General features: G+C 36.3%; 1 protein-coding gene across 1 annotated transcript in view; it reads left to right on the forward strand.

Moving 5' to 3' along the window:
• The first annotated feature begins 921 nt into the window (after positions 1-921).
• The window catches only part of LOC136142029 (programmed cell death protein 7-like), a 70803-nt gene continuing 43797 nt past the window's right edge, over positions 922-27927 (forward strand). The window contains exons 1-3 of the mRNA XM_065900133.1: positions 922-993; positions 4119-4396; positions 4722-5031. Coding sequence (XP_065756205.1) covers positions 922-993; positions 4119-4396; positions 4722-5031 — 660 coding nt within the window. The remainder of the gene's footprint in view (positions 994-4118; positions 4397-4721; positions 5032-27927) is intronic.

The raw sequence follows: 27927 nt of genomic DNA on the forward strand, positions 1-27927 counted from the left end.
CATATACTAGACCACAAAGTAACTTTAAGGAAATTCCAAAAATTTAAATAATGTAAATTATAGTCACTAATCACAATGTAATTAAATAAAACTATCAATAATGAATAAATAAATCAAAACCTCCAGGGAGATAGGGAAAGAAGTAAGATGGAGTATTATATATTAGAGTAGCATATAACACTTAATTAGGAGTATGGGATTAACAGATACAAACTGCTATACATAAAATAGAGAAGTAACAAGGAGTTACTATATAACACAGGGAACTATATTCAATACCTTATAATGATCTATAATGGAAAATAATCTGAAAAAATATATCTAGATGTATAACTGAATCACTTTGATGTACACCTGAAACTAACACAATATTGTCAATCAACTATACTTCAATTTTTAAAAATCCTGAGGCAGAAAGAATGCCATTTAAAAGCAAGACAAAACAAAACCAAAAAAACATAAGGACACATACATATATACATACATTAAGACATAAGGATTCAAAAGAATTACTGCCAACATTAGGAAGACCCTATCAAGTTTATTTCACACATGAACGATAAAATGTGGGATCATTTCAAGTTATCTTGTACAATGACTACTAAAGACTTTCAGTCTAGCTGCACTAAGCTCTGCTTCTAGGGAACACTCAAACTTCATTAAGTAGAACGGGTAGCTTGCAAATAAATCAAGGACTTTTCAGCCCTGCTTTTTTCAAAGAAATGGAGAAAGATAATGTCTTAGTTTAAGTGAACCCAGGAACAGAACCCAAGACAAGAAATTGAAAGCAGGAATGTTGATCCTCAGAAGTAGGAGTGAAAGAATAGGGTCAGTGAAACAGAAAAGGGGGAAATCCCAGAAAAAGTACTCCCAGTTTTGGAGAATCCTCTGAGGTAAAAAGCAAACAGAGAGATGCTGGCAATGTGCAAAGGAAATATCTATCACACCCCAGCTATGTTAGAGGTGATGCCAGACACCAAGTGTGCGTTACAGGTGAGATATTTGGAAAGCAAAATGGGCTCTGTTCACGCTATTACTAAGGCGTGGCTGCTTAATGGCTTCAGGTCCCCCTTTCACTCTTCTTTGGAAGCCTACTTTGTTATAACTCTATTTAAAACTATTTGTCCCTATGGAGTAACTTCAGTACTCCATATCATGGTGCACAGAACTCTTCAAACCCGACCCATCTGCCACCATTTTATTACATACTCCCTTCATAACTAGGGTTGCAAGAATTAGCAAGTGGGCAGAAGACCTGAACATTTTCCCAAAGAAGACATACAGATGGCTAACAGGCGTATGAATAGATGCTCAACGTCGCTAATCACTAGAGAAATGCAAATCAAAACCACAATGAGATATCACCTCACACTGATCAGAATGGCTATCATCAAAATGTCTTCAAATCATAAACGCTGGAGAGGGTGTGGAGAAAAGGAAACCCTCTTACACTGCTGGTGGGAATGTAAACTGGTGCAGCCACTATGGAGAACAGTATGGACGTTCCTTAAAAAACTAAAAATAGAGCTATCATATGATCCAGCAATCCCATTCCTGGGCATATATCTGGAGAAAACGATAGGCTGAAAAAAATACATACACTCCAATGTTCATAGCAGCACTATTTACAATAGTCAGGACATGGAAATAACTCAAGTGCCCATCAACAGACGATTAGTTTAAGAAGATGTGGTATACATATACAATGGAATATTACTCAGCCATGAAAAAGAATGAAATATTGCCATTTGCAGCAAAATGGATGGACCTAGAGTATATCATACTAAATGAAATAATTTAGACAAAGACAAGTATTATATGTTATCACTTATATGTGGAATCTAAAAAATAATACATATGAATCTATACACAAAACAGAAACAGAATCACAGACATAGAAATAAAACTTATGGTTACCAAAGAGGAAAGGGATGGGGGAGGGATAAATTAGGAGTATGGGATTAACAGATACAAGCTACTATATATAAAATAGATAAGCAAGAAGGAGATACTGTATAACACAGGGAACTATATTCAACATCTTGTAATAATCTATAATGGAAAATGATCTGAAAAAAATAGATATATATAACTGAATCACTTTGCTGTACACCTGAAACTAACACAATATTGTCAATAAACTGCACTTCAATAAAAAAAGACCTAAGGATTCAAATGAAAGAATTAAATGGTTATTAATTGCAATTAAAAACCATAAAACGTTTTACATAAAACTTTAAAGAATCTATAGACAAAATATTTACAAGTAGTAAGTAAAATCATCAAGGCTGGGACACAAGTTGAAGATAAAGAAATTACTTGTATTCCTATATTATCCTTTAAATAAACAAATAAAAATGAGATTAATAAAAACATTTACTAAGTCATCTAAAAAAAATAAAATATCCAGAAGTAAATTTAACAAATATGAGCAAGATGTCCTTACAAAATATAGCTGAGAGAAATTAAAGAAGATCTAAATAATTATTCATTGACTGGAGAACGGAATGTTTTAAAGATGTCAAGTCTCCTCCTACTGAATCAATGCACTACCAATCAAAATTTCTGCCGTTTTTTAAAAATGGAAATTGACAAGCTGACTCTAAATGTGTATAGAAACATAAAGAGCCAAGTATAGCCAAGGCAATCTTGAAGAGCAAAATTTCATTACTTACACTACCAGATATCAGAAATGATTAAAAAACCACAGTAATTAAGACAATATGGTATTTATAAAAGAAGAGTAAATTAGGCCAATAGAAAAGACCAGAGATTTTTGAAATAGATCCACATATATATGAGCACTTGATTTATGACAACTGAATGCATTAAAAAAGAAGTGCCTATTTGTAAAAGGTACTGGATCAACTGAGTATTTATGAGGGAGGAAAAAACTTGATTTCTACCTCACATAATAAAAAACTTAGTTGTAGATGAATTGCATATCTAACTGTGAGAGTTAAAACAATATGTCAATTATACTTCAGTGAAAAATACACATATAGTGCTTAGAAGAATATGTGGTAGAATATCTTCATAACCATGGAATAGACAACAATTTCTTAAATAGGATACAAAAAACAATAATCAAAAATTTTTTAAGTGATAAAATAGGGTACATTAAGATTGCCATACTTTTGGTATCAACATACACTATTAAGAGAATGAAAAAGCAAGCCAAGAAATAGGAAAAGATAAGTTTAGCACAAACTTCTAAGTCCTTATGTCCAAACTACAGAGAGAACTGCTATGAAACAATAAAAGAGACAGACAACCCAATAGAAAAATAGACAAAAGACTTCAATAAGCACTTTATAAAAGAGAATATCCAAATGGTCAATAATCATATGAAAAGCAGTTATTTTCATTGCTTCAATTTATATAAAGCTCAAAAACTGGCAAATTTATCTCTTAGAACTTTAAAAAATTAGGATAGTAGTTATGTTTTGGAAGGAGTAGCAACTGGAAGGAGGTATGTTGGGGACTTCTGAATTTTAGGAACAGATGGCATTTCTGCAACTTTTTTTTCACAGTACTGTCTCTGCTGTGGTTCTTTTTTTTGATCTGGATGACAGTTACATGGATGTGTTCAGTTTTTGAAAATACACTGAGCTGTATCTATGATCAGCTCACTGTTTTTGTTTTTATGGACACTGAATTTCAATAATAAGTTTCTAAACACACACATTAACAACTAAAGCAATAGAAACAACAAAAACTTCACTTCATGAATAAAAAAAATCCAAGAAAAATTGCAGACCAACTGTTTATGATTTTGCCTGGTAAATATATTATAAATTTAAGGGTTAAAAAAATAGAAGAATATTAAAGATAATTTGGGAGAGAAAACAACCTTTATAATATGACTCCAAATTCAGAAATCTTATATGAATGATAAATATGATAGCTTTAACTACAAAAAAGTAAAATTCTGTATGTAAATTAAATGAACAAAGTAAAAATACAGACGCAGAAAGTGTTTTCCACAAATATTATAGAAAATGTAAAATACCGTGAATAAACTTTTAAAATATATCTTTATAGACTATCTCTCGATATGAAATTATGGGCGATTTTTATTTCTTCTTTGGGTAATCCCTCTCTTTTTTTTGGCAAAGAGGGGCGCTCGGCCCCACCACGGGGCGGTGCACCCCTCCAGCGAAGGCGAGGGGCTCTGCCTACGTGCTATGGCAGTCGCCATGGTGGCCACTGCACGCTTGGGAGGGGCAGCAGCTGGGGGGGTCCGGTACCCCAAGGCTCCCTCTCAGATCGCTAGAGAAGGCTTTCTCACTGAGGGTGCATCATCCCCCACCCATCGTCTCCCCTTCGGGTCCACGGAGGCGCTCCACGAGCCGCCAAGTCCTCGACTGGGCGGGGGGAGGGGTCTGCGGTATGGGTAAGCACAAGGCCCACAGGAGCGTTGGCTGCCACGGCCGGCGCACAACCTCTGCTGCCCCCAGGCTCGTCCACCTGGCTCTTGAAGGGAGAAGCAAGCCTGAGAAGCGTGACAGCCCCCCTGTAGCAGGCCCCGGCCCACCATGATGGCACCCAAGCCTGCGTGCGACCCTCCCACAAGGAGGGGCACACGTGGCGTTCGCCTGGCCAAAGTCAGTCCCCCACAGTGCACCGTGAGAGGACGACCACGATGAGGCGGCACCTGGCCTCACTGAGGCGGGGGGAGGGGGGGGACAGGCACACCTCCCTTACCTTCTCGACCGCAGCAAGAGAGGCACTCACAGGACACACCACCGTGGCGGGAACCCGAGGAGCACGCTGCGAAAGGGGAACGACACCACCGCTCGGCCTCGGGCACCTGAGGGACGACCTGGAGCGCTCCGGGGTAACCACAGAAGACCAGGCAAGGCACGCTCACGCGCCGACCGGGACACGCAGCACGGCGGCGGGACCGCCCCCTTTAACGTAGGGCGGACACCTCGCAAGGCGCATGCGAAAGATGTGAAGCGAGAGCGTCTGCAGCGTCAGAGGACGACGGCCTGCAGACAACGCGAGGCAGGGGGACGGAGACCGAGGGTAAGGGCGGGAGGCCACACCCCTGCCTTCCACACATCCCTTGACCGGCGGGTGGGGGTGTGTGTGAAAAGAGGGGAGGAGCCCGCGGACAGAATGAGAAGAGAGGTCCCATTCGCCAGGAACGTTCGTCCCTCGTCTGGCGCGGCTTAGGCCCAGCCCAGGAGAGCGCAATCCCTTACTTTTAAAAGTAAGCATGCTTAATTTTAATATCTGAATAGCTTATAATGAATTTTTAAAATATATATATATATATTTATCCACAAATCAAGACATCTGAACTCCCCCTTAAATGTATTCTTATCTCCTAATAGCAGTTGATTTTTATTTCACAAATTAGTATTTTAGTTGACCAATTATCATCACCCATTCTGGGTGAGCACATCTCTCAATATTCATACTGTTGCCTTCTCAAATATTGTGTGTACCTTGAAATCTTAAATACATATGTATCTAACATTTTACTAAAAACACTACATCTCATAGTGAAGAAATGAGCAGCAGACTCTCTTGTAAAAAAAAAAAAGTATTTTAACTTGATAAAAACGAGTTACCTTAATCACGCCATAGTAAAAGTCAATAAAAAGGTGTACGCTCCCAGAAAATAGTCTTTTTGATAGATTTTTGTGTAGCATGTGAAACAAGGTCACCTAAAAAGTTTAATCTTTCTTAAACATGAATATCATAGAGGGATAATGATGCTGTATCTTAGAGTCTCTTCCAATTTTATGAGCTTTGCTCCATTGTGACTGTCATTGACTGAAGTCTTGAAAGTTCTGTGATTCCAGTATTTAATTGTCTCATCATTCAAATATTAAGCTATGTGATCTCACTATTTGTACCTATAACAACTTAAAACTTGTCCCCTTGAATAGCTTTCAAGTTACTTTCATAAAACACCCTTATTAGTTATAGTTGTTATATTCCATGAACCAATACCAGCTATCCATACCAGAGTTTGTAGCCTTCTTCCAATGCCCCTTGTTATAATCATCTGCACATCAATGTACTTCCCATGTGTAAACAAGGAAGTCATGGTGAATCTGAAATACTTTAATGTGGAGTTCTAAGTCTCTGAAATAAAAGAGTAACATGTTTGTCCTGGAATTCATATGCGGTGGGGGGGACCACACAGATCATGAGTTTAAACTCGGCGTTCGTGTATCAAATGAACCATGAAAACCACAGAGGATAAGCATTTTAGAAATAGATGGTATGTCTGCAACATTTTTCTTACAGAACTATATCTGCTGTGGTTTCTTTCTCAGTTATTAATGTCACCATGACACTCAGTTGACATTTTAAAGTTATTAATGACACAGCCACATGTCAACAAACATCTTTTTTCAGGGTATCGACCAAAACATACAAATGTGAATGACTGGATTCTAACCTGGCTGTTTTCTTCTCCATTTTGGTTTCCACCTTCTTTTCCAGGATCTTTAATTAAGTAGTCTGATTTGCTAATGAGAGTCAGGCCATTCACTTTTGTCTTTCTGTTGACTCTAGCCCCCAATACGTAAACAACTCAAAAAGGAGAGTTAATGTGAGGGCAAAATACTGGACTTTCATATGCTAATAAAGATCATTCTATTATGCAATCTACGTAATGGATGAGAATTATTCCCTGAAGTATTCCAGAAATTCTAGATAAAATTAAGGATTCAAGGGTCTGGCAGCGGCATTTATAATTCATTTTTTTCTGAGTGTTCTATTCAGCAAATATGTACTACATGGTTACAATGTGCATGACACAGCAATAGATATTGCAAAAAATATAAAGGTGAGTAAGGTACAATTCTTACACTCTAAGAATGCAAGTGTGTATGTGGATTTGGTTCTTAAATGAAGTACATTTTCTAATTATTTTCTTCTTCTAAATCAGTGGCATAGTACCTTCAATGCATTCATATTTCTGGAACCTTAGTAATGAAAACCAGCTCCTCTATCACATTCTTATCATCCAATTAATGTATTATGTAAACAATATCTTTAATTAGTGAATGAATACTGTGTATGTCCACATTACATCAAATATTTTGTCATTCCCCAAATTTTAATTCTTAATAAGTGAGTTGTTAAACTTGTTTCCAAACTACAAGTTGTTAAGAAATGTAAGTACTTAGAGGATAAAAGGATAGATTAACTATTAATGTAAAGTGTCTGCAATAGTTGACACCCTACTTAGCATGACCATTATATACTACAGCCTACAAAATTGTTCTCCATGCTCCCACAGCAGAGCTACAGTGCCATATGGCCATGCTTGTTTTTCATCAAATAATTTTACATAAACAGTTGGTGAACTGTTTTTATTGTAACAGTGCACATATTTTTTGAGACGTTGGGAAGGATTGATGCAACTCTAGTCAATGCTTGTTTTTATGTCAGTGTTAAGGAGAAATTCAAATTCATATTTTTAAAATGTGGACTTTTGTATCCTTGTCGCCATGGTCAGTTCATAAGAAAGATTTTTTTTTTAATGTAGTGCAGGAATTATTGGCATGTTTATAAACTTGTAGCAAAAAATAGAGATTAATCATAAGGGATCTTCAGTTTAACATGGCATATTCAGTATTTTTATTTTTAAACTCATGAATTTTTAGAGGGAGAGCTGATATGTTTTGGACTATTTTATAGGCAATTTTAATATGACTATATCTGGTTTTGAATAACAGCTTCAACACATTCTGATAAGTGATATAATAACCAGAAGATTTTTAGAAGTTTTGTATGTATCTGTGATTTGAGTTGATTTAAAGACTATTTGATCCAAAAGCACCCCCATCCTCCTTGACAAGAAATTTCATCTGATAAAATACTAGTGGTTTCAAAAATGCAAGTAGAGTCATTTTCTTTTGAATTCTAAGGTAATGATGATCACTCTTCAGGTTTTTGTAAGGAGATTATCACAGTGCTTAGAATGCTAAATGGTACAGTGGCTGCTGGAGAGAATACTGGAGTTCTGGGAGCAGAAGCGTAGGCAGAAAGCCATGTGGCTGACAGGGTCTTGGTGCTCTGGCTGGGTGTCAGGCCCGTGCCTCTGAGGTTGGAGAGCCGAGTTCAGGACATTGGTCCATCAGAGACCTCCCGACTCCAGGAAATATCAAACGGCGAAATCTCTCCCAGAGTCCTCCATCTCAACACTAAGACCCAGCTCCACTCAAAGACCAGCAAGCGACAGTGCTGGACACCCGATGCCAAACAACTAGCAAAAGAGGAACGCAGGGGCTTCCCTGGTGGCGCACTGGTTGAGCCCGCCTGCCGATGCAGGGGACACGGGTTCATGCCCCGGTCCAGGAAGATCACTCACGCCGTGGAGCAGCTGGGCCCATGAGCCATGGCCGCTGAGCCTGCGTGTCCGGAGCCTGTGCTCCACAATGGGAGAGGTCACAACAGTGAGAGGACCGCATACTGCAAAAAAAACAGGAACACAACCCCACCCACTAGCAGAAAGGCTGCCTAAAATCATAATAAGGTCACAGACACCCCAAAACACACCACCAGACGCAGTCCTGCTCACCAGAAAGACAGGATCCAGCCTCATCCACCAGAACACAGGCGCTAGTCCCCTCCACCAGGAAGCCTACACAACCCACTGAACCAAACTTAGCCACTGGGGGCAGACACCAAAAACAATGGGAACTACAAACCTGCAGCCTGTGAAAAGGAAACCCCAAACACAGTAAGTAAAGCAAAATGAGAAGACAGAGAAACACACAGCAGATGAAGGAGCAAGGTAAAAAACCACCAGAACAAACAAATGAAGAGGAAATAGGCAATCTATCTGAAAAAGAATTCAGAGTAATGATAGTAAAGATGATCCAAAATCTTGTAACTAGAATGGAGAAAATACAAGAAACATTTAACAAGGACTTGAAGAACTAAAGAGCAAACAAACAATGATGAACAACACAATAAATGAAATTAAAAATTGTCTACAAGGAATCGATAGCAGAATAACAGAGGCAGAAGAACGGATAAGTGACCTGGAAGATAAAATAATGGAAATAACTACCACAGAGCAGAATACAGAAAAAAGAATGAAAAGAATTGAGAACAGTCTCAGAGACCTCTGGGACAACATTAAACACACCAATATTCGAATTATAGAGGTCCCAGAAGAAGAAGAGAAAAAGAAAGGGACTGAGAAAATATTTGAATTGATTATAGTCGAAAACTTCCCTAACATGGGAAAGGATATAGTCAATCAAGTCCAGGAAGTGCAGAGAGTCCCATACAGGATAAATCCAAGGAGAAACATGCGAAGACACATATTAATAATACTATCAAAAATTAAATAGCAAGAAAAAATATTAAAAGCATCAAGGAAAAAACAACAAATAACATACAAGGGAATCCCCATAAGGTTAACCGCTGATCTTTTAGCAGAAACTCTGCAAGCCAGAAGGGACTGGCAGGACATATTTAAAGTGATGAATGGGAAAAACCTACAACCAAGATTCCTCTACTCAGCAAGGATCTCATTCAGATTGGACGGAGAAATTAAAACTTTTACAGACAAGCAAAAGCTAAGAGAATTCAGCACCACCAAACCAGCTTTACAACAAATGCTAAAGGAACTTCTCAGGTAGAAGCCACAAGAGAAGGAAAAGACCTACAATAACAAACCCAAAACAGTTAAGAAAGTGGTAATAGGATAATACATATTGATACTTACCTTAAATGTAAATGGATTAAATGCTCCAAGCAAAAGATATCGACTGGCTGAATGGATACAAAAAGAAGACCCGTATATATGCTGTCTACAAGAGACCAACTTCAGACCTAGGGACACATACAGACTTAAATGAGGGGATGGGAAAAGATATTCCATGCAAATGGAAATCAAAAGAAAGCTGGAGTTGCAATTATCATATCAGACAAAATAGAGTTTAATATACAGACTATTACAAGAGACAAAGAAGGACACTACATAACGATCAAGGGATCAATCCAAGAAGAAGATATAACATTTGTAAATATTTACGCACCCAACATAGGAGCACCTCAATACCTAAGGCAAATGTTAATGGCCATAAAAGAGGAAATCGACAGTAACATATTCATAGTAGGGGACTTTAACACCCCACTTTCACCAATGGACAGATCATCCAAAATGAAAATAAATAAGGACACACAAGCTTTAAATGATGCATTAAACAAGATGGACTTAATTGATATTTATAGGACATTCCATCCAAAAACAACAGAATACATTTTCTTCTCGAGTGCTCATGGAACATTCTCCAGGATAGATCATATATTGGGCCCCAAATCAAGCCTTTGTAAATTTAAGAAAATTGAAATCATATCAAGTATCTTTTCCGACCACAACACTATCAGACTAGATATCAATTACAGGAAAAGATCTGTAAAAAATACAAACACATGGAGGCTAAACAATACACTACTAAATAACAAGAGATAACTGAAGAAATCAAAGAGGAAATCAAAAAATACCTAGAAACAAATGACAATGAAAACACGATCACCCAAAACCTATGTGATGCAGCAAAAGCAGTTCTAAGAGAGAAGTTTATAGCAATACAATCCTACCTCAAGAAACAAAAAATATCTCAAATAAACAACCTAACCTTACACATAAAGCAGTCAGAGAAAGAAGAACGAAAATATCTCTAAAGTTAGCAGAAGGAAAGAAATCATAAAGATCAGAAATAAATGAAAAAGAAATGAATGAAACCATAGCAAAGATCAATAAAACTAAAAGCTGGTTCTTTGAGAAGATAAACAAAATTGATAAACCACTAGCCACACTCAACAAGAAAAAAGGGAGAAGACTCAAATCAATAGAATTAGAAATGAAAAAGGGGAAGTAACAACTGACACTGCAGAAATACCAAGGATCATGAGAGATTACTACAAGCAGCTAAATCCCAATAAAATGGACAACCTGGAAGAAATGGACAAATTCTTAGAAAAGCACAACCTTCTGAGACTGAACCAGGAAGAAATAGAAAATATAAACAGACCAATCACAAGCACTGAAATTGAGACTGTGATTAAAAATCTTCCAACAAACAAAAGCCCAGGACCAGATGGCTTCACAGGCGAATTCTCTCACACATTCAGAGAAGAGCTAAAACTATCCTTCTTAAACTCATCCAAAATATAGCAGAAGGACAAACACTCCCAAACTCATTCTACGAGGCCACCATCACCATGATACCAAAAACAAAGATGTCCCAAAGAAAGAAAACTACAGGCCAATATCACTGATGAACATAGATGCAAAAATCCTCAACAAAATACTAGCTAACAGAATCCAACAGCACACTAAAAGGGTCATACACCATGATCAAGTGGGGTTTATCCCAGGAATGCAAAGATTCTTCAATATATGCAAATCAGTCAATGTGATACACCATATTAACAGATTGAAGGAGAAAAACCATATGATTATCTCAATAGATGCAGAAAAAGCTTTTGACAAAATTCAACACCCATTCATGATAAAAGCCCTCCAGAAAGTAGGCAGAGTGGGAACTTACCTCAACATAATAAAGGCCATACATGACAAACCTACACCCAACATCGTTCGCAATGGCTAAAAACTGAAACCATTTCCTCTAAGATCAGAAACAAGACAAGGTTGTCCACTCTCACCACTGTTATTCAACGTAGTTTTGGAAGTTTCAGCCACAGCAATGAGAGAAGAAAAAGAAATAAGAGGAATCCAAATCAGAAAAGAAGTAAAGCTGTCACTGTTTGCAGATGACATGATACTATACATAGAGAATCTTAAAGATGCCACCAGAAAAGTACTAGAGCTAATCAATGAATTTGGTAAAGTAGCAGGATACAAAATTAGTGCCCAGAAATCTGTTCCTATACATTAGTGATGAAAAATCTGAAAGAGAAATTAAGGAAACATTTCCATTTACCACTGCAACAAAAAGAATAAAATACCTAGGAATAAACCTACCTAAGGAGACAAAAGACCTGTATGCAGAAAACTATAAGACACTGATGAAATAAATTAAAGATGATACAAACAGATGGGGAGATATACCATGTTCTTGGATTGGAAGAGTCAACATTGTGAAAATGACTATACTACCCAAAGCAATCTACAGATTCAATGCAATTCCTATCAAACTACCACTGGCATTTTTCACAGAACGAGAATAAAAAATTTGCAATTTATATGGAAACAGAAAAGACCCTGAATAGCCAAAGCAATCATGAGAAAGAAAAACGTAGCTGGAGGAATCAGGCTCCTGGACTTCAGACTATACTACAAAGCTACTTGATTACTACAAAGTAATCAAGACAGTATGGTACTGGCACAAAAACAGAAATATAGATAAATGGAACAGGATAGAAAGCCCAGAGATAAACCCATGCACCTATGGTCACCTTATTTTTGGTAAAGGAGGCAAGATACAATGGAGAAAAGACAGCCTCTTCAATAAGTGGTGCTGGGAAAACTGGACAGCTACATGTAAAAGAATGAAATTAGAACACTCCCTAACACCATACACAAAAATAAACTCAAAATGGATTAAAGACCTAAATGTAAGACCACACACTATCAAACTCTTACAGGAAAACATAAGCAGAACACTCTATGACATAAATCACAGCAAGATCCTTTCTGACCCACCTCCTAGAGAAATGGAAATAAAAACAAATATAAACAAATGGGACCTAATGAAACTTAAAAGCTTTTGCACAGCAAAGGAAACCATAAACAAGATCAAAAGACAACCCTCAGAATGGGAGAAAATATTTGCAAATGAAGCAACTGACAAATGATTAATCTCCAAAATTTACAAGCAGCTCATGCAGCTAAATATCAAAAAAGCACACAACCCAATCCAAAAAAGGGCAGAAGAGCTAAATAGACCTTTCTTCAAAGAAGATATACAGATTGCCAACAAACATATGAAAAGATGCTCAACATCATTAATCATTAGAGAAATGCAAATCAAAACTACAATGAAGTATCACCTCACACCAGTCAGAATGGCCATCATCAAAAATTCTACAAACAATAAATACTGGAGAGGGTGTGGAGAAAACAAGAGGGTGTGGGAACCCTCTTGCACTGTTGATGGGAATGTAAATTGATACAGTCACTATGGAGAACCGTATGGAGGTTCCTTAAAAAATTAAAAATAGAACTATCATATGACTCAGCAATCCCACTACCGGGCATATACCCTGAGGAAACCATAATTCAAAAAGAGTCATGTACCATAATGTTCATTGCAGCTCTATTTACAATAGCCAGAACATGGAAGCTACCTAAGTGTTCATCAACAGATGAATGGTTAAAGAAGATGTGGCGCATACATACAGTGGAATATTACTCAGCCATAAAAAGAAACGAAATTGAGCTATTTGTAGTGAGGTGGATGGACCTAGAGTCTGTCATACGGAGAGAAGTAAGTCGGAAAGAGAAACAAATGCCATATGCTAACACACATATATGGAATATAATAAAAAATGCTTATGAAGAACCTAGGGGCAGGACAGGAATAAAGAAACAGATGTAGAGAATGGACTTGAGGTCACGAGGAGGGGGAAGGGTAAGCTGCGATGAGGTGAGAGAGTGACATGGACATATATACACTACCAAATTTAAAATAGATAGCTAGTGGGAAGCAGCCGCTTAGCACAGGGAGATCAGCTCGGTGCTGTGTGACCACCTAGAGTGGTGGGATAGCGAGGGTGGGAGCGACGCACAAGAGGGAGGAGAGTTGGGGTTTTATGTATATGTATATCTGATTCACTTTGTTACAAAGCAAAAGCTAACACACCATTGTAAAGCAATTATACTCCAATAAAGATGTTAAAAAAAATTGTGTGCACTTTGTTTTGAATATTTATATCTGTATCAGTTAGCTTTTGCTGCATAATAAATCACTCCAATTTAGTGGCTTAAAACAAGAACCATTTACTTAGCTCCCAATTCTGTAAGGCCATCAGTTTAGGCTGGGCTAAGCTGGAAAGTTCTGGTTTAAACTCTCATGGACTTGTGATCAGCTGGCAGATTAGCTGAGGGCTGGCTGGCTTACAGTGGCCTTGGCTAGTATGACATGTCTCTGTTCCATATTCTCCAGAAGGCTAGTTCTGATTTGTTCTTGTGACTGGGGCAGAGTTCCAAGAGAAAGAGCAGAGGCACCAAAGGCTTCTTTGAGGCTTAGGCTTGGAAATAGCACTATGTAATTTCCACCACATTCCATGAGTCAGGAGTAAGTCAGGTAAGCAGCCCAGATTCTAGAGTTGGGATAACAAATTGCATCTTCTAATGGGGGAAACATCAAAGTTACATTGTGAAGAATGTGTATTCAGGAAGGAGCAAATAATTGAGTTTCTATTTTTAATCTGTTTATGTAATACCAAAGTAAAGCTAGATGATGATCAAATAAAAAATGAGGAAAGTGGAAACAAAACTAAACTTATGTTTTGTCTATATTTCCATATTGTACTTTATAATGGTTATATATTAGTTATGATGAAATACAAGTATTTCCCAAAATGAATCACAAATTTGAGATATTTTTCTGTGAATACTTTTGGAATTACCTAGGGAGGGCCGTGTTAGCCACACTTAAGAAGAAAGAAAAACCTTTAATGTAGAAGTTGATCTCACTTATCTACAAGTTAAAAATGATCAATGTGGCACCAACCAAATTTGTCAAGGAGAACATGTCATTTAAAATCTCTTTGAATATTTACTATGTGTCTGAAGGATTATTTTCTTTTAATAGCTAAATGTTAACCCCTGGAAAAGATGAAAATTGAGTGAAAATGCTGACAGGTCCTTAATTCTGGTGGAACTCCTGGGTACTCTCTAATTATAATTCCAATTGGCCTATTAAAGTAGGAATAAAAACATTGGTTTCATTCATACAACTTACTATATCTTATCTTTTAATGTGTATGACTGATGTTTGCAGTTTTTCCAACTTCTTAAAACGTAGTTATATATTCTGGACAAAGAATGAGGATCAGTTCAACTTTAGCTTTCCTAAACTAGCCGTATAAATCAAATTGGTACCGCAAAGGTGAAGAGGTAGGAGTGATGTTTGTAATAGTCATTTAAATTGTAAAATATAAAAGCATTTTGGACTCCTCTGTAATTCCTGTTATGTGTCAGATAAAGTAGTTAGGTGTTAGAAAATAGATACTTTCTTTAAGCCATAGAGAGTCACCAGTAAAAGTGAATCCTTTCCACACACATAAACCAGTTTCACATAGTAATTTCTCTGTTAGGCATTCTGTGGCCTGATGATGGCAAGTAAAGTATTTTTCTAGTATGAAATGAATTTCCTCCAAGATAAGTGGGAAGAAATATATGATTATTGGGTGGATAAGAAGCCATAATAATAATAGATGCCCTTTGCTGTCCACAAAGGTTACAGAGTTTGCAAGTGGTAGAATAGAATAGAATTAATATTTTATTTAATCTGTGTTGTCCACAGTAATCAGAGTTCTTAAAGTAATCCTTAAGTATGAAGAGACCATTTATTTTGGAAGAATGGGACTATTTAGTTTGTTCAGAAATTTTGGTTTCCTTTTTCATTGAGACACAACAAATTTTATGTATATGAAAAGGATTACTTTTCAGCTCTTAAATTTTTTATATAATACAAATATTTTTTTCTCTTTGCACTTTTGCTTTTCCTATGCTTCAGACATCTTCTTTGCCACTCCGTGTTACCTTCTTACTTTAGACGACAAACTAACAAACAAAATTTCCGGAATAGTCAACATTCTCATTGCTTGACAAGAACATGAACAAACATTAGTTTTGAAGAGCTATAAGAGCACATAGGACAAAACACTGGATCTATAGGTAAATAGTGTCTATATTTTTTTTACATCTATCCATTATCTATTTCTGTGTATATGAACACACTCTCTCTCCCTCTCTCTCTCTCTTTCTCTCTCTCTCTCTCTCTCTCTCTCTCTCTCTCTCACACACACACACACACACACACACACAGAGCAAGTGAGAGAGAGGGAAGGATTTAAAATTTATTTTGCTATATTATATTTACTGTATAATTTATTTAAAACTTTCTATTGATATTTAATAAAAGAGTGAATTAATTTCTGACATCTCTATATTGCTTGATTTTTCTCTTCTTGGGACTGAAGGCAAGGAAAGGGACTTAGAATGAAGATAGGCAATTTGCTTCTGCCAAAGAAAAATACTTTATTGTGATAGATGAGATTTTGTTTTTCTTTTTAATTGTATTTACTTCTGGCAATGTAAAAATTCAGGAGCTTCATATATTAGTATGAAAAAGAGCAAAGTAAACTTAACATCTTGAAATTGATCCTATCAAATTGCAGAATGCCAATTATATATTTATAAGGAAAAAATAGTAGTTACAACTCTTCCCCAAATATCTTTGCATCTGTAATTCAGAGCTTTTACAACTACAAAACAATTCATTTTCTACTTACCCATAGCAGAAATAAGAAATCTTTCTCTGCATACTTACAGGTTTACTACCTAAATAACATCCTTTAGCAGTTCTACAGATGACCTCATTTTGAGAACTGACTTGGGATATTAAACTGTAGATACTGCAAACAACTCCAGGCATCCTAAATGATACATACAAGTCTGTGCTGAGTGGTTGAGTGAAAAGGGAAATAACACACTGTTTTTGAACATGTCTATACCATTGCGCACATTGTGACCTCTATCACTGTAGTGTCTCTGACTATTGAAAGATAATCACTTTGGTAGCTTAAATTCAGTAAAGATATAAACACTAACAGGCTTGAAGATGGGGGAGTCATCAGCATCTTACAACATTATGATGATAAATGATTGGTTTGTTAATCATTTCTTTTCTTACTGTAAAGCACAAGAAGATATGACCATCAGAAGATTTAGCTGTCCTGTTGCCTTTCTAGGACAGCTGTGGACCTGACAAAGGAGTAAGGATTAGAACATGATATTATGTAACTATGGAACATCAAATAATTTCCCTAGTAATATGTAGACCTTTGAATGTTGATATGGTCCCTCTCTAAACCCAATGTATAAAGTGCATTAAGCCCATGGTTTCTTTGTTTCTTAAAACTTGACAGATTCCTCACTCCCTGTGGGGTACATAGATTTTCAAACTCCAGATTTGCTACCAAAAAGAAATATGGATACACAGAAATTTGGTGTCTGCATCCCCTCCAATTTAACTGCTTGTTTGTGGGCTCAGTCGTAAACATGAATGAAGGCAAATCTGAACTTGGTTGGAATCAACATTGTTTGAAATTTTTTAATCTAGACCAGCCCCTTGTCTTTTGCCCTAGCCCCAAGCTTCTTAGCCATTTTTGCTAGTTATCTACTACTTGCACCTAGTTTTGTTCCCTAAAGTTCTTGATAGGAACAATCAAACCAATGGGTGTGTCTGTCTGGGTTGTTACTAGAAATAATAAGTTTAGATTCCCCCCACACACCAGTATATGTTTGTGAAAATAACCAAAACTGTGAAAGTCATGCGGCTATATTCAGTTCATATCAAGCAAGAAGCCTTACCATTGTCATTCAAACTCTACAAGTTATTAATGATTTCTACTTTTATCCTTTGGCCAGTCATAGACATGACCCTGGTTATCTCTACATTGAAATATTTCTTGGGAATTTTCCTTCAGTGAGCTCCAGTATAATTCCTTTCAAGGAACAATCGATTTTCTTCCCCTTTCTCCATTTAAAAATATTTTTATGGACCACAGTGACACAAGGATACATGACAAAGGATTTCTCTGCTGCAGTTACATCTCATAGAAGGTGAAATTTGATTATGTAATGTTGGGAATTGAAAGTCATTTATTGGTTTGTGGAGAGAATTCAATTTGAATTTGTATGGGATGCTCTTCTAAATCCAGTTTTATATGGTTTATGATTACCTTTGAATGCCTTTTTACCCTTTGTTCACCAAATATTATTTTTTTCCCCAGAGCTCTTACCTTTTGTCTAAATTCTTACTACTTGAACTGTGGTCCACACACCAGCATCATCATTTCCTAGAAGTTGTTAGAAATGTAGGATCTCAGACCTCATCTCAGACTTACTGAACTAGAATCTGTATTTTTAAAAGACTGTCCCCAGGTGATTCATATGCACATTTAAGTTTGAGAAGTATGATTCAAAAATATTTTATGAAAGGAAAAAGAACATTCCAGCTGGTTATTCTCATTTGCATATCATGTACTCACTACTTCTTTTTCTTGCCTACTCACTACTCTCTTTTATCTTTGCCTGGATGCTAAGTTCTCAAGCTGCCTCAAAAATATGCTAGTTTTCTTGTGGACACTAGATTGGAAAGACTTCATTTCCACAAAAGTACTTTTTCTACATTTACATTTGACATTTTATTTTCTGAGTCTAGAGCTGCACCCTCCAATAGAGCAGGTATTAGCCACATGTGGCTATTTAGAGTCAAATTAATTAAAATAAAAATTAAATTAAATATTTGATTTTTCAGTCATTATAGTCACGTTTCAAGTACATAGTGTGTATTAGATAGCACAGATATTGACCATTTACATCATTAGGGAAAGTTCTATTGGACAGCAATTGTCTAGAGATGACTATATTCTAAGTTAGGCTTTGAAACTGTCAGTTTCAACAGCTTTCAGATCAGACTGGCAGCTTTAGTGAACCAGGATAACCAGTTGAAAGAGAAAATCTAGTTAACTCAAGGGGTTATTCCCAGTGTATTTGGTCTATTTCTGAAATATCAAGCTATTTCATGTAGGTTAGAAGTGTGAGAGGAAAGGTGGTATCAAATGCCTCTTCTCCTCAAATTCCTTTACCATTATAAGGAGATCATAGTAAGAGCATCCTACTGGAACTGGGAGACTTGGAAATGGGAGCCTAGGCTCCAGTTGGCCATCAATCACTGAATGTGTGATACTGGGTAAATCACTTGACCTGTCCGAGTTTTAGTTTATTTATCTACACAATAAGGATATTCTGTTTGGTGGTCTTAAGTTTCCCATCTGTTTCTATAATTCTTAGTTCCATGAATTAGACACTTGAAATCAACCCAGTGGGTATCAACCTATGTATAGCATTTAATGAGGGATGCACATTTGATATTATCAAGCACAAGTGCTGGGGTTACAGATAGTTTTTTTAAGGATCTGCTTTCAAGGAAATAATAATCTAGAGGAGTAGCCTATAAAGTGGAGTGCTTTACCTCAGGAGAGACCAAGTTGATTCTCAAAACTAAAGGAATGATATGTTAAAATTTTCTATATTCATTGTTTATTTAAAATAAGCCTTGGGGGCTTCCCTGGTGGCGCAGTGGTTGAGAGTCCGCCTGCGGATGCAGGGGACACGGGTTCGTGCCCCGGTCCTGGAAGATCCCACATGCCACGGAGCGGCTGGGCCCGTGAGCCATGGCCGCTGAGCCTGCGCGTCCAGAACCCGTGCTCCACAGTGGGAGAGGCCACAGCAGGGAGAGGCCCGCGTACCAAAAAAAAAAGCCTTGGAAGAATTTGATGTATGGATTATCAGTAGTAAGCATATTTATGAATGAAATATTGTCAAGAAATATGTTTATCAATAAGTTAAGTATACATGCAAGCATACACATCATAATGCACACATTTATTGGTAGTGCATGTTCAGATATTTTTAAAGTTTTGGAGTGAGTAATCGTAGAAGTTTGGAGAGCAGTTGTCTAGAGAAGAGATAGGAAAATAATAATACAGTATGTGTGTGTGAGAGAGAACTGCTTTAATGAGAATATAGGATTCAATAAGTGCACAAAACGGAGCACATAACCGTGAGTGGGGGTCAGGGGCAGGGCAGCTTTTCAGAAGATGTGCTACTTGAAATGAATCGTCAAAGTGAGAAGCAAAGGTAGTCTGGACAGAATCAATGGCATGTGCAATGTGTCGACACATGTGCACTAACCAGCATGAAAAATGTAGGAACCACAACTGGTTCCACGTGGCTGGAAGCTACATTATATGTCAAGGAGGGGTAAGAGACAAGGATGAAGAGGAGGACATAAGCCACAAACATATATGTATATATATATGGCTTTCCAGAATAAAGGGAAGTTTTCATTTTAAAATGTTCCTCAAAGTGCTTCAGCTATGCTACCTTTTTCTTTTTGCCAAAATTAATTGTTTTTTAAATATTAATTTAAAAAATTGCGGTTATATATCTTTCTTTTTAATAATCTGACTCATTCCAAAATTATTACACACAGAAAAGGAACACTTTGATAATTTTGTAGGTTTCCATGTTTTATTAAGCTAGTTCAAGTTAAGTGCAAACATTAAAGAAAACTTAAGACCTCTGAGAATCTCCAGGACTTTTCCAAATGCTTCCAAACATTGACCTATTCTAAGCAGTGGACATCATAGTTGATCTTTCTAATTTCTAGTGTTTAGCTTTATTTTAATTTTTACCTTCCTTTTATTTATTATTTTTTAATCCTACTATTTAAAGAAAAATAAATAACTTGGGATTATGACCCTGATTTTTCTCAGGATAAAAAGGTAAAGTTATTATTTTTCTACAACACTTTCTCAGTATATTCAAGGAAAATATTTGAATGTTTATGATACCAACAAGTATTCCAGCATATACCAATAAAGTATAATTTTATTAACCTATTAATTTAATTAATTACTATTAAATTCATTAATTTAACAATTGTGTCTGATTAAACATAGATGCTATTATTTTTTTCCCAGAATTTTTTGATTAAAAAATATTGTGAAAATCAGGGAAATTTCAATATAGATGTATGTTTGAATGATCTCACAGGAAATAAATATTTCCCTGGGAATATATTGCTTACTCATCTGACATACTTGAGTTTATTCAAGGCATAAGGGCACTAGATGGTTAACTAACTGTCTTCTGCCAGACTCTAAGTATTATAAGAAACACGATTACAGTTCTCTTTTTTTCCCCTTCACTAGTTGCAGACCTCTGGGCTTGGAAACTGAACTAGAAAGTACAAAGTAATAATAGGATTAAGACATAAGTTGCCCTAATCTTTTGATTGGCTGGTCAACAACATCAATTCTTTCCTGTGTTTGTATTGGAGAGGAATTATATATACCCTATTAGGAAAATATCCACTACTGATTATTTCTAATTTTCAGGTATATTGAAAGTAATAGTAACCAACTCTGAATATTCTACATAATAATGAGGTTCCATAAATTTTACTTTAACTTTAAGAAAGACATTTGTATTGTAGTCTACAGGTTAAAAAGTTGTGTCAATTATTAATTTGCATCTCAGCAGAAGATTCCTTTAAATAACTGTGAAAGTATTTCATTTTGAGTTTTATCAACTTTGTTGACCATGAAAAACAACCTTTTTGTGGTGTATTCTATTAATTATACTTAAATACAGTAAAGGAAATTTTCCTTTCAAAAATTGTTAAAGAACAGTTGCATTTCTACTACTTCTATTATTGATTCCAGGAATAGCAAAACTCTGAAAATGCTTTAAAGGATAAATTCTTTACAGTTTGTTTTTTAAGGCATATTTTGTCATTTGTTCTCCATTCTACACAATTGTTTTGTAATATCAAAGCATTTTCAATAATGCTTCCTAAGAGAGTTTTTTCTCTCTCTGTTAGCAGTAGATGGATATTTGGGAATATAAAATTTTATTCACTTTTAAATTGATGACACATGCCTTAGATTACAAGCTCTAGAGAGGAAGACGTGATCAACTATGATGTACCGAAATCAACAACGTTCTAAGTATAAATGAGCAATAAAATATTTTAACTCACACAGTATCTTAGGATGTTAAAAATAAAATTATATTTGATACAAAATATTGATTAGATACCATTTGCCTGTCACTTACAAGACCATTACTTAAAATATCTTTTTTTCACAGACCTTCTGAAAAAATCATGTTAACTCTTTTTAACAATTAAACGAACTGAGGTTCAGAGAAAATAAAGAGCAGAGCAGTGATCAAATACATGATAAAACACTATGTGGATAGCTAACCCAGAGTTTCTGAGTTCTGGTATACTCAGAGCTGCCTCTGTTATTTTCAATGGATATTCAAAGTTTAACTTTTCTTTCTTCCCAAAACTTTAAGTTGTAATTTGTGGATGCCATATATATGCAGAGATATATATAAGAAAGTAAGTTACTGTACCTAGCAAAAATATAATATATTAGTCAAGGTTATAAAGTACTTGGATTAAATGAGACTAGCTAGGTTTTACCTTGAGTGTCTTGTGACTTGCTATATAACCTTGAGAAAGGCCTTTTTCATCCTCTGAGCCTCAGTTTCCGCATTTCTCCTTGTGTCCCTCAGGTCTCTGTACAATGATGCTGCAAAGCAAATAGCTCCAAATCGCAGTGGTTTGAAACAATAAACATTCTTTTTTCTTGCTGACAAGTTTGCAGGTCAGTCAGGGTGGCTTTGTTTCAGGCTGTGGGTTGGGTCTAGGTCTGCTCCACAAGTCTTTCTTCCTGAGAGGAGCAGTTATTTTTGTGGCACATGCACAGAAGGACAAGAGGCCAAGCCAGACCACACCAGCCCAGTTAAAGCTTCCACTTGCTTCATATCTACTATTTATTGTCCAAAGCTAGTCATACGGTGAAGCTCAAAGTTAATAGGGCAGAGATGTAAAATCCACCTATTCTGTTAATAGGCTCTACAAAGTTGCACAGCAAAGGGAATGTGTGCAGAATTCTGTTAAGGGAGGGAGTGAAGAATTAGGAACAATAATTAAATCTACCCCATTCCTCTTTAGTCGTCAGAAGTGTTGCTGTGCTTTGTTAAACAAGACTGTTCCAATCAACTTTATTTTAAGGTGCTACATATTTCCACGTAGCTTTAGAAATGGTGTATGTATGTAAGGATACTTTAGTAGAATTATGGTATGTTGTTTATAGGCTAATGAAAAAATTCACATTAGAAAAATATGTTTGCTTTTAGAGGATTAAAATTTAAACACATATTATGAGGCTCTGATAACATTAATTATTCATTTCTTCTACACTGTCATTTTATTTACATTATTTCAAGAAATAGAAATCTTACAGAAGCTAAGGGATTGTATGAGTAGACACATGATTTTTAATTTAGTTTTACATACTTCCTTTGCTAAATAGGGCAGCAGTTTACTGGGCAGTGCATAAAGCAAAGCTCTCCCTATTGGTACCAAGTTGGCAGGCAATTTGGTTTTAATCCTGTCTAGAGATTGCTTGTGCGTTCCCGCACATTTCAGCTCTGATCCTCTAATGGTCATCTGTTATGCTGTGATTACATAGATGAACTGCAAAGAGATCATCTGACTAAATTGTCAAGTTAAGGGTACGGTAAGGAAAATGTTACAATTCAGAATAAAATAGGCTGTGATTTACAATGAAGTTTGACACTTTAAAAATAGTATGAAAAATTATTAAATAAATAATAAATAAATAATTTATTATCCACTTAATAAATTCTGCCCATGAAAATGTTCTAAGGAATAATTTTCTGCATTGTTGACAATCTCAACAGAATGGCTAGATTTAAGATGGGTTTGAGGAGAGAAATACCTTTCACTCCTGTAGTTAGTAATATTAAAGCTAGAAAGTACTGGGAGTTCACATCACACCTTCTGTAAGGACCGGTAGACTTGAGTTTGGTGTAGCATTTTTTTGTACTCTATTAACAGGAGAAAAACTGCGTATTACAAGCTTTTCCAAAGAATATTATATTTCTTGATGCAAAAAATCACTTCCTTCAGTGCTTCCCCTTACGTAATAATAATCAAAAGTAAATTTTTACAGACTCACTGGTTCCTCAATGATAGATACAAGAGGTTGAGCCAAAATCCAAGGTGGGCAATAATCTCTCTTGGTATATGGGACTTGCTACCACATCACCTTCGGCTAGCTTTGGAGAAGCGTGAAACGCCTTTTTAATTCATGTTTCATCTAGAATGTAAACAAAGGTTGCATACTTCTAAACATCATCTTGCTTTTGATATCCTAATGTTCAGTTCCCATGTGTAATTTATGGACAAAACCTAACACCTGAGTTCCTCTCGGAATCTTAACAGCAGTTAATTCCACGATGCCTTTTATCCTTTTCTCATTATTAGCTGGCATTTAGTGAGAATTTTTTAGATTAGCTAAATTCTTTACATGCATCATGTCATGTGTACTGTCTACTAATTAGCTGACCTCTGCTTAATTGTCTTCATCTGAACATTGGAAATTATCATAGTACTGATCTCCTGGGGTTGTTTTATGAATTGAAGAAAATGATGGGTGTAAACTGCTTAGAAAAAAGTGTGCATCATACGTAAACAAAAAATATAAAGTATTTCCATTCATACATTCAAAAGCATGTAATAAACATCTACTGCATGTTCAAGCACTGATCTATAGGGACTGGGAATTCAGTTTTGAACGAGACAGGTAAGGTTCCTATTCTCGAGAAGTTGACATTTCAGTGAGAGATGACAAGCAATAAATAGATAAAACAAACAAGATAGATAGGTTCTAGTAATAAAATCATTTTACAAATGAAGAAATTTAATTTGAACCAAGGCATGTAATTTGCTCAAGATCTCAAAGCTAAAAGGTGGTAGAGCCTGAATTAGAGTCCAAGATTATGGTACCCCAAAGCCCAAACTTTAAGCCTGCCATCCTTCCCGTGCTGTTATGCTTATTATGATCTTTGAAACTTTTCCCCACTGCAGCCTTCCTCTTTTGTGCTTTCTACTCCATCCTGTGAAATCACTGTATCATGTCTTTACCTTTAGTGAAACTTGATTCTCCTTGAAAGTGAGCATATCAGTTATGGTGATGGTTCTCAAACTTCACTGCCTATTGGAAACACTGGGGATCTTTAATAAAATACCAATATCTGGGTTGCCCCCAGAGATTCTGATTGAATTATTCTGGGTTGTGGATCAAGTGATTCCACTGTGCAGCCTTCCAGAATGATGGCTGCTAATACTCTGCATGTATCCCAAAAGGTTATCACTAGGTTGCCTACCTTTTAACTTTAACTTCTCTCTTGGGACAATTTCCTGAATTCTTTGGAAATTCCTATTATTAGGGGCCACTCCTGCATTTCCCTTGATCCAAGTGGATTTCTCTCCCAGATCATCACTTGCAGCTCTTTTCAAAGCCCTAGTATCGAAAGTACATCCCATTACTTGATGGTGGTGTCTGCCTCCCTCTAGATGGCCCTATTGGATGGTCTCCTGATCTCTTTATTACATTAAATAAAATCCTCCTTGCATTTTCCTCCAGTGAACACTCCATTATTCTGGCCCCATCACAGCCAAATTTCTGAGAAATGTCTCTCCACTTACTCATCTGCAGTCATCTTCAACAGCTGTATTTCTATTCAATCTGTATCTTCATGTGTTACTAGAATATAGAACACACAACTCAGGGGATGTGAGCACAATACAATTTTGTTTTGTCCTCACCTTGCCCATTTTATTCAGTGGCAAAATGTAATGCTACCTCTGAAGAGGACTCAATACAATGTCATATTGGCTCTTTCTTATATCTAGTCCACAGGACTCTCTTGAACATTTCATGCCCCAAAGATTATAGGCTGATCCTAACACAGCCACCCAAATCCTGTGGTTAGAGACACTTTAAGCTTTCTCAAGCAGGAATCAAGCACAGGTTCTCCATATCTCAGGACTACACAATTGAGTGTCCGTATGGAAGTTCCCATTACTTAGACCCATGACAAAGGAGGGGAAGGTGATGAATTGCAAATCTCCAAAGAAATCTATTCCTCCTCTATTATTTAACTCACTTTTATGATGGAATGAGATCGAATACATTCCACATTTATAATGGAATACATTCTCACATTATTTCCTTCATTGCTTCACCTGGACCCACTAAGATCAATCTTAACATCACTACAAGTAGTACAACCAGACGTCATGTGTCTCATGATGTGATGTAATGAAGTATTCTTGCTTTAAAAAAATTGAATCTAAATCAAATCAGCCTCTAGATTTAATGTAGAGTTTATACAAAATACATGGCTTTAAGGAACAAGTTAAACGATACTACCAGAAAGCATGGAAGTAAAAAAAAAAAAAAATGTAAGAAGCTTTATAGGACAAATGACCTAGTTTTTCCAGAAAATCAATTGCAAGGGGAAAAAGGAGTGGGGATACGCAGCTCTTACAGAATAAAAGAGATTTAAAGGACAAAAGAGCCAAACATGATAAGCAGATCTTGTTTGGAACCTAATTAAAATGAAAAAAACTAACTGTAAAAATACTCTTTGAGAGAATCAGAGCATATGAATATTGTCTGGTTATTTAGATAGCATTAAGAAACTATTGTAAATTCTGATATGTATAAAAATAGCATAATCATTATGTTAAAAATCAAAATATCTATCATTTATGCATTATAGCAAAGTATTTATTTGTAAAATGACATAAAGTCCGGTATTTATAAATTTCTACCTCCCAAAATTTTGGAGAAGATCAAAAAGTGGGCTAGTACTAATCACGGGACTGGGTTTAGTATACTAGTTTCTCTAACTTTGTGTATGCTTGAAAATTTCTATAGTAAATTTGTAATATTGTTTTTGCCTTTTTAATTTTAGTTTTGTTGTTCTTGTTGTTACTGTTGAGTTTTGTTTATCCTTTCATAGCTCAGGGGTCTGTATATTTAAAACTGCCCCAGGTGAGTCTGCCCATTGGCTAGTTGTAATTACTCAGTTAGGGGATTATTCCCAATTGGGTGTTCAGCATCATTTCCTCACCAGCTCAGGTCTCACATATTAATCTGAAGTTAGACCTATTTAAAACTTCAGCATTGAAAGAAGATTTCTGGATGTGTGACTATGCAAATCACCCTACTTTTATTTTGGGGAATTAGGAAAAATTGATAATTGTTGGGGTTTCCTGGCACTGTTGTTTTTTAACTATTAATTGGTACAGAGAGTGCACAAATCATTAAGTATATACATAAAGTTTTAAGTAGTGTCTAAAAATGAAATTAGCTTGGTCTTTCTCTTTAGAATAGGTCCCCTAAAAGAATTAGTCATACTTATTATCCCAGTTCTGCGAAGATGGCTAAAGCCTAATCAAAATGTGGCATCCCACTTTCCTTTTGACTGTATGTCTTAGCCCTACCTCAGAAAGTTACCAGATTTTATGGAAGGTAGACTGCGTCCATATTCCTATGTGATAACAGGATGCCTTTTTGGAAAGACAAGAGATATTGAAGGTCCAATATCCTAATCAATAATAGTGATTCTTCCAAAGCAGTATTTAGCAAATTTGCCTCACCATAAAATTTACCTAGGATATTTGTTAAAGACGCAAGCTCTGGGCTCCTCTCCTGGAGATCCCTAAAGATTTTGACTCAGTAGGCTGTGGGTGAGCCCCTTAATGTATTTTTTAAAAGTTCCTCAGATGATTCTTATGAAAAGCCAAGTTTGAGAAACATTGCTCTACAGTAATGCATTTCACTTTAACTAGGTATGGAACATGCAGGCACATTTTTATTGCCACCAGTGAGCTCTGCTTCTGGGACGTGGCTCGTGCAGAAAGTCTACAAAATATCCAACTGCAAAGAAATAGCTAGAATGCTTATATTCCTGCCCAGGTTTGCTCAGCCTGACAGACTCAGGATGTGGTAGTTCTCAACTCTTACATATTAACAATCACCTGGGTAGCTTGAAAACTACCAGGGCAGAAGACCAAGCAGCCCAGAGGGTATTATTTAATTGGTATGTCATAGGGCCTCGATATTTTTATTTTTTAAGGCTTCCCATGTGGTTCTAAAATGAAACCAGATTTGAGAAGTACTGAGCTTGAGTTATACAATAGGCAGTTGCAATTTTAGCGAGTATTGTGCTTCTTAAAGAGAATGGGGTTAGCACAATCTATGTGTCCCACAAGATCTAAAAGA

Source organism: Phocoena phocoena, chromosome X (assembly GCF_963924675.1).
Source record: "Phocoena phocoena chromosome X, mPhoPho1.1, whole genome shotgun sequence".
Classification (NCBI taxonomy): Eukaryota; Metazoa; Chordata; class Mammalia; order Artiodactyla; family Phocoenidae; genus Phocoena; species Phocoena phocoena.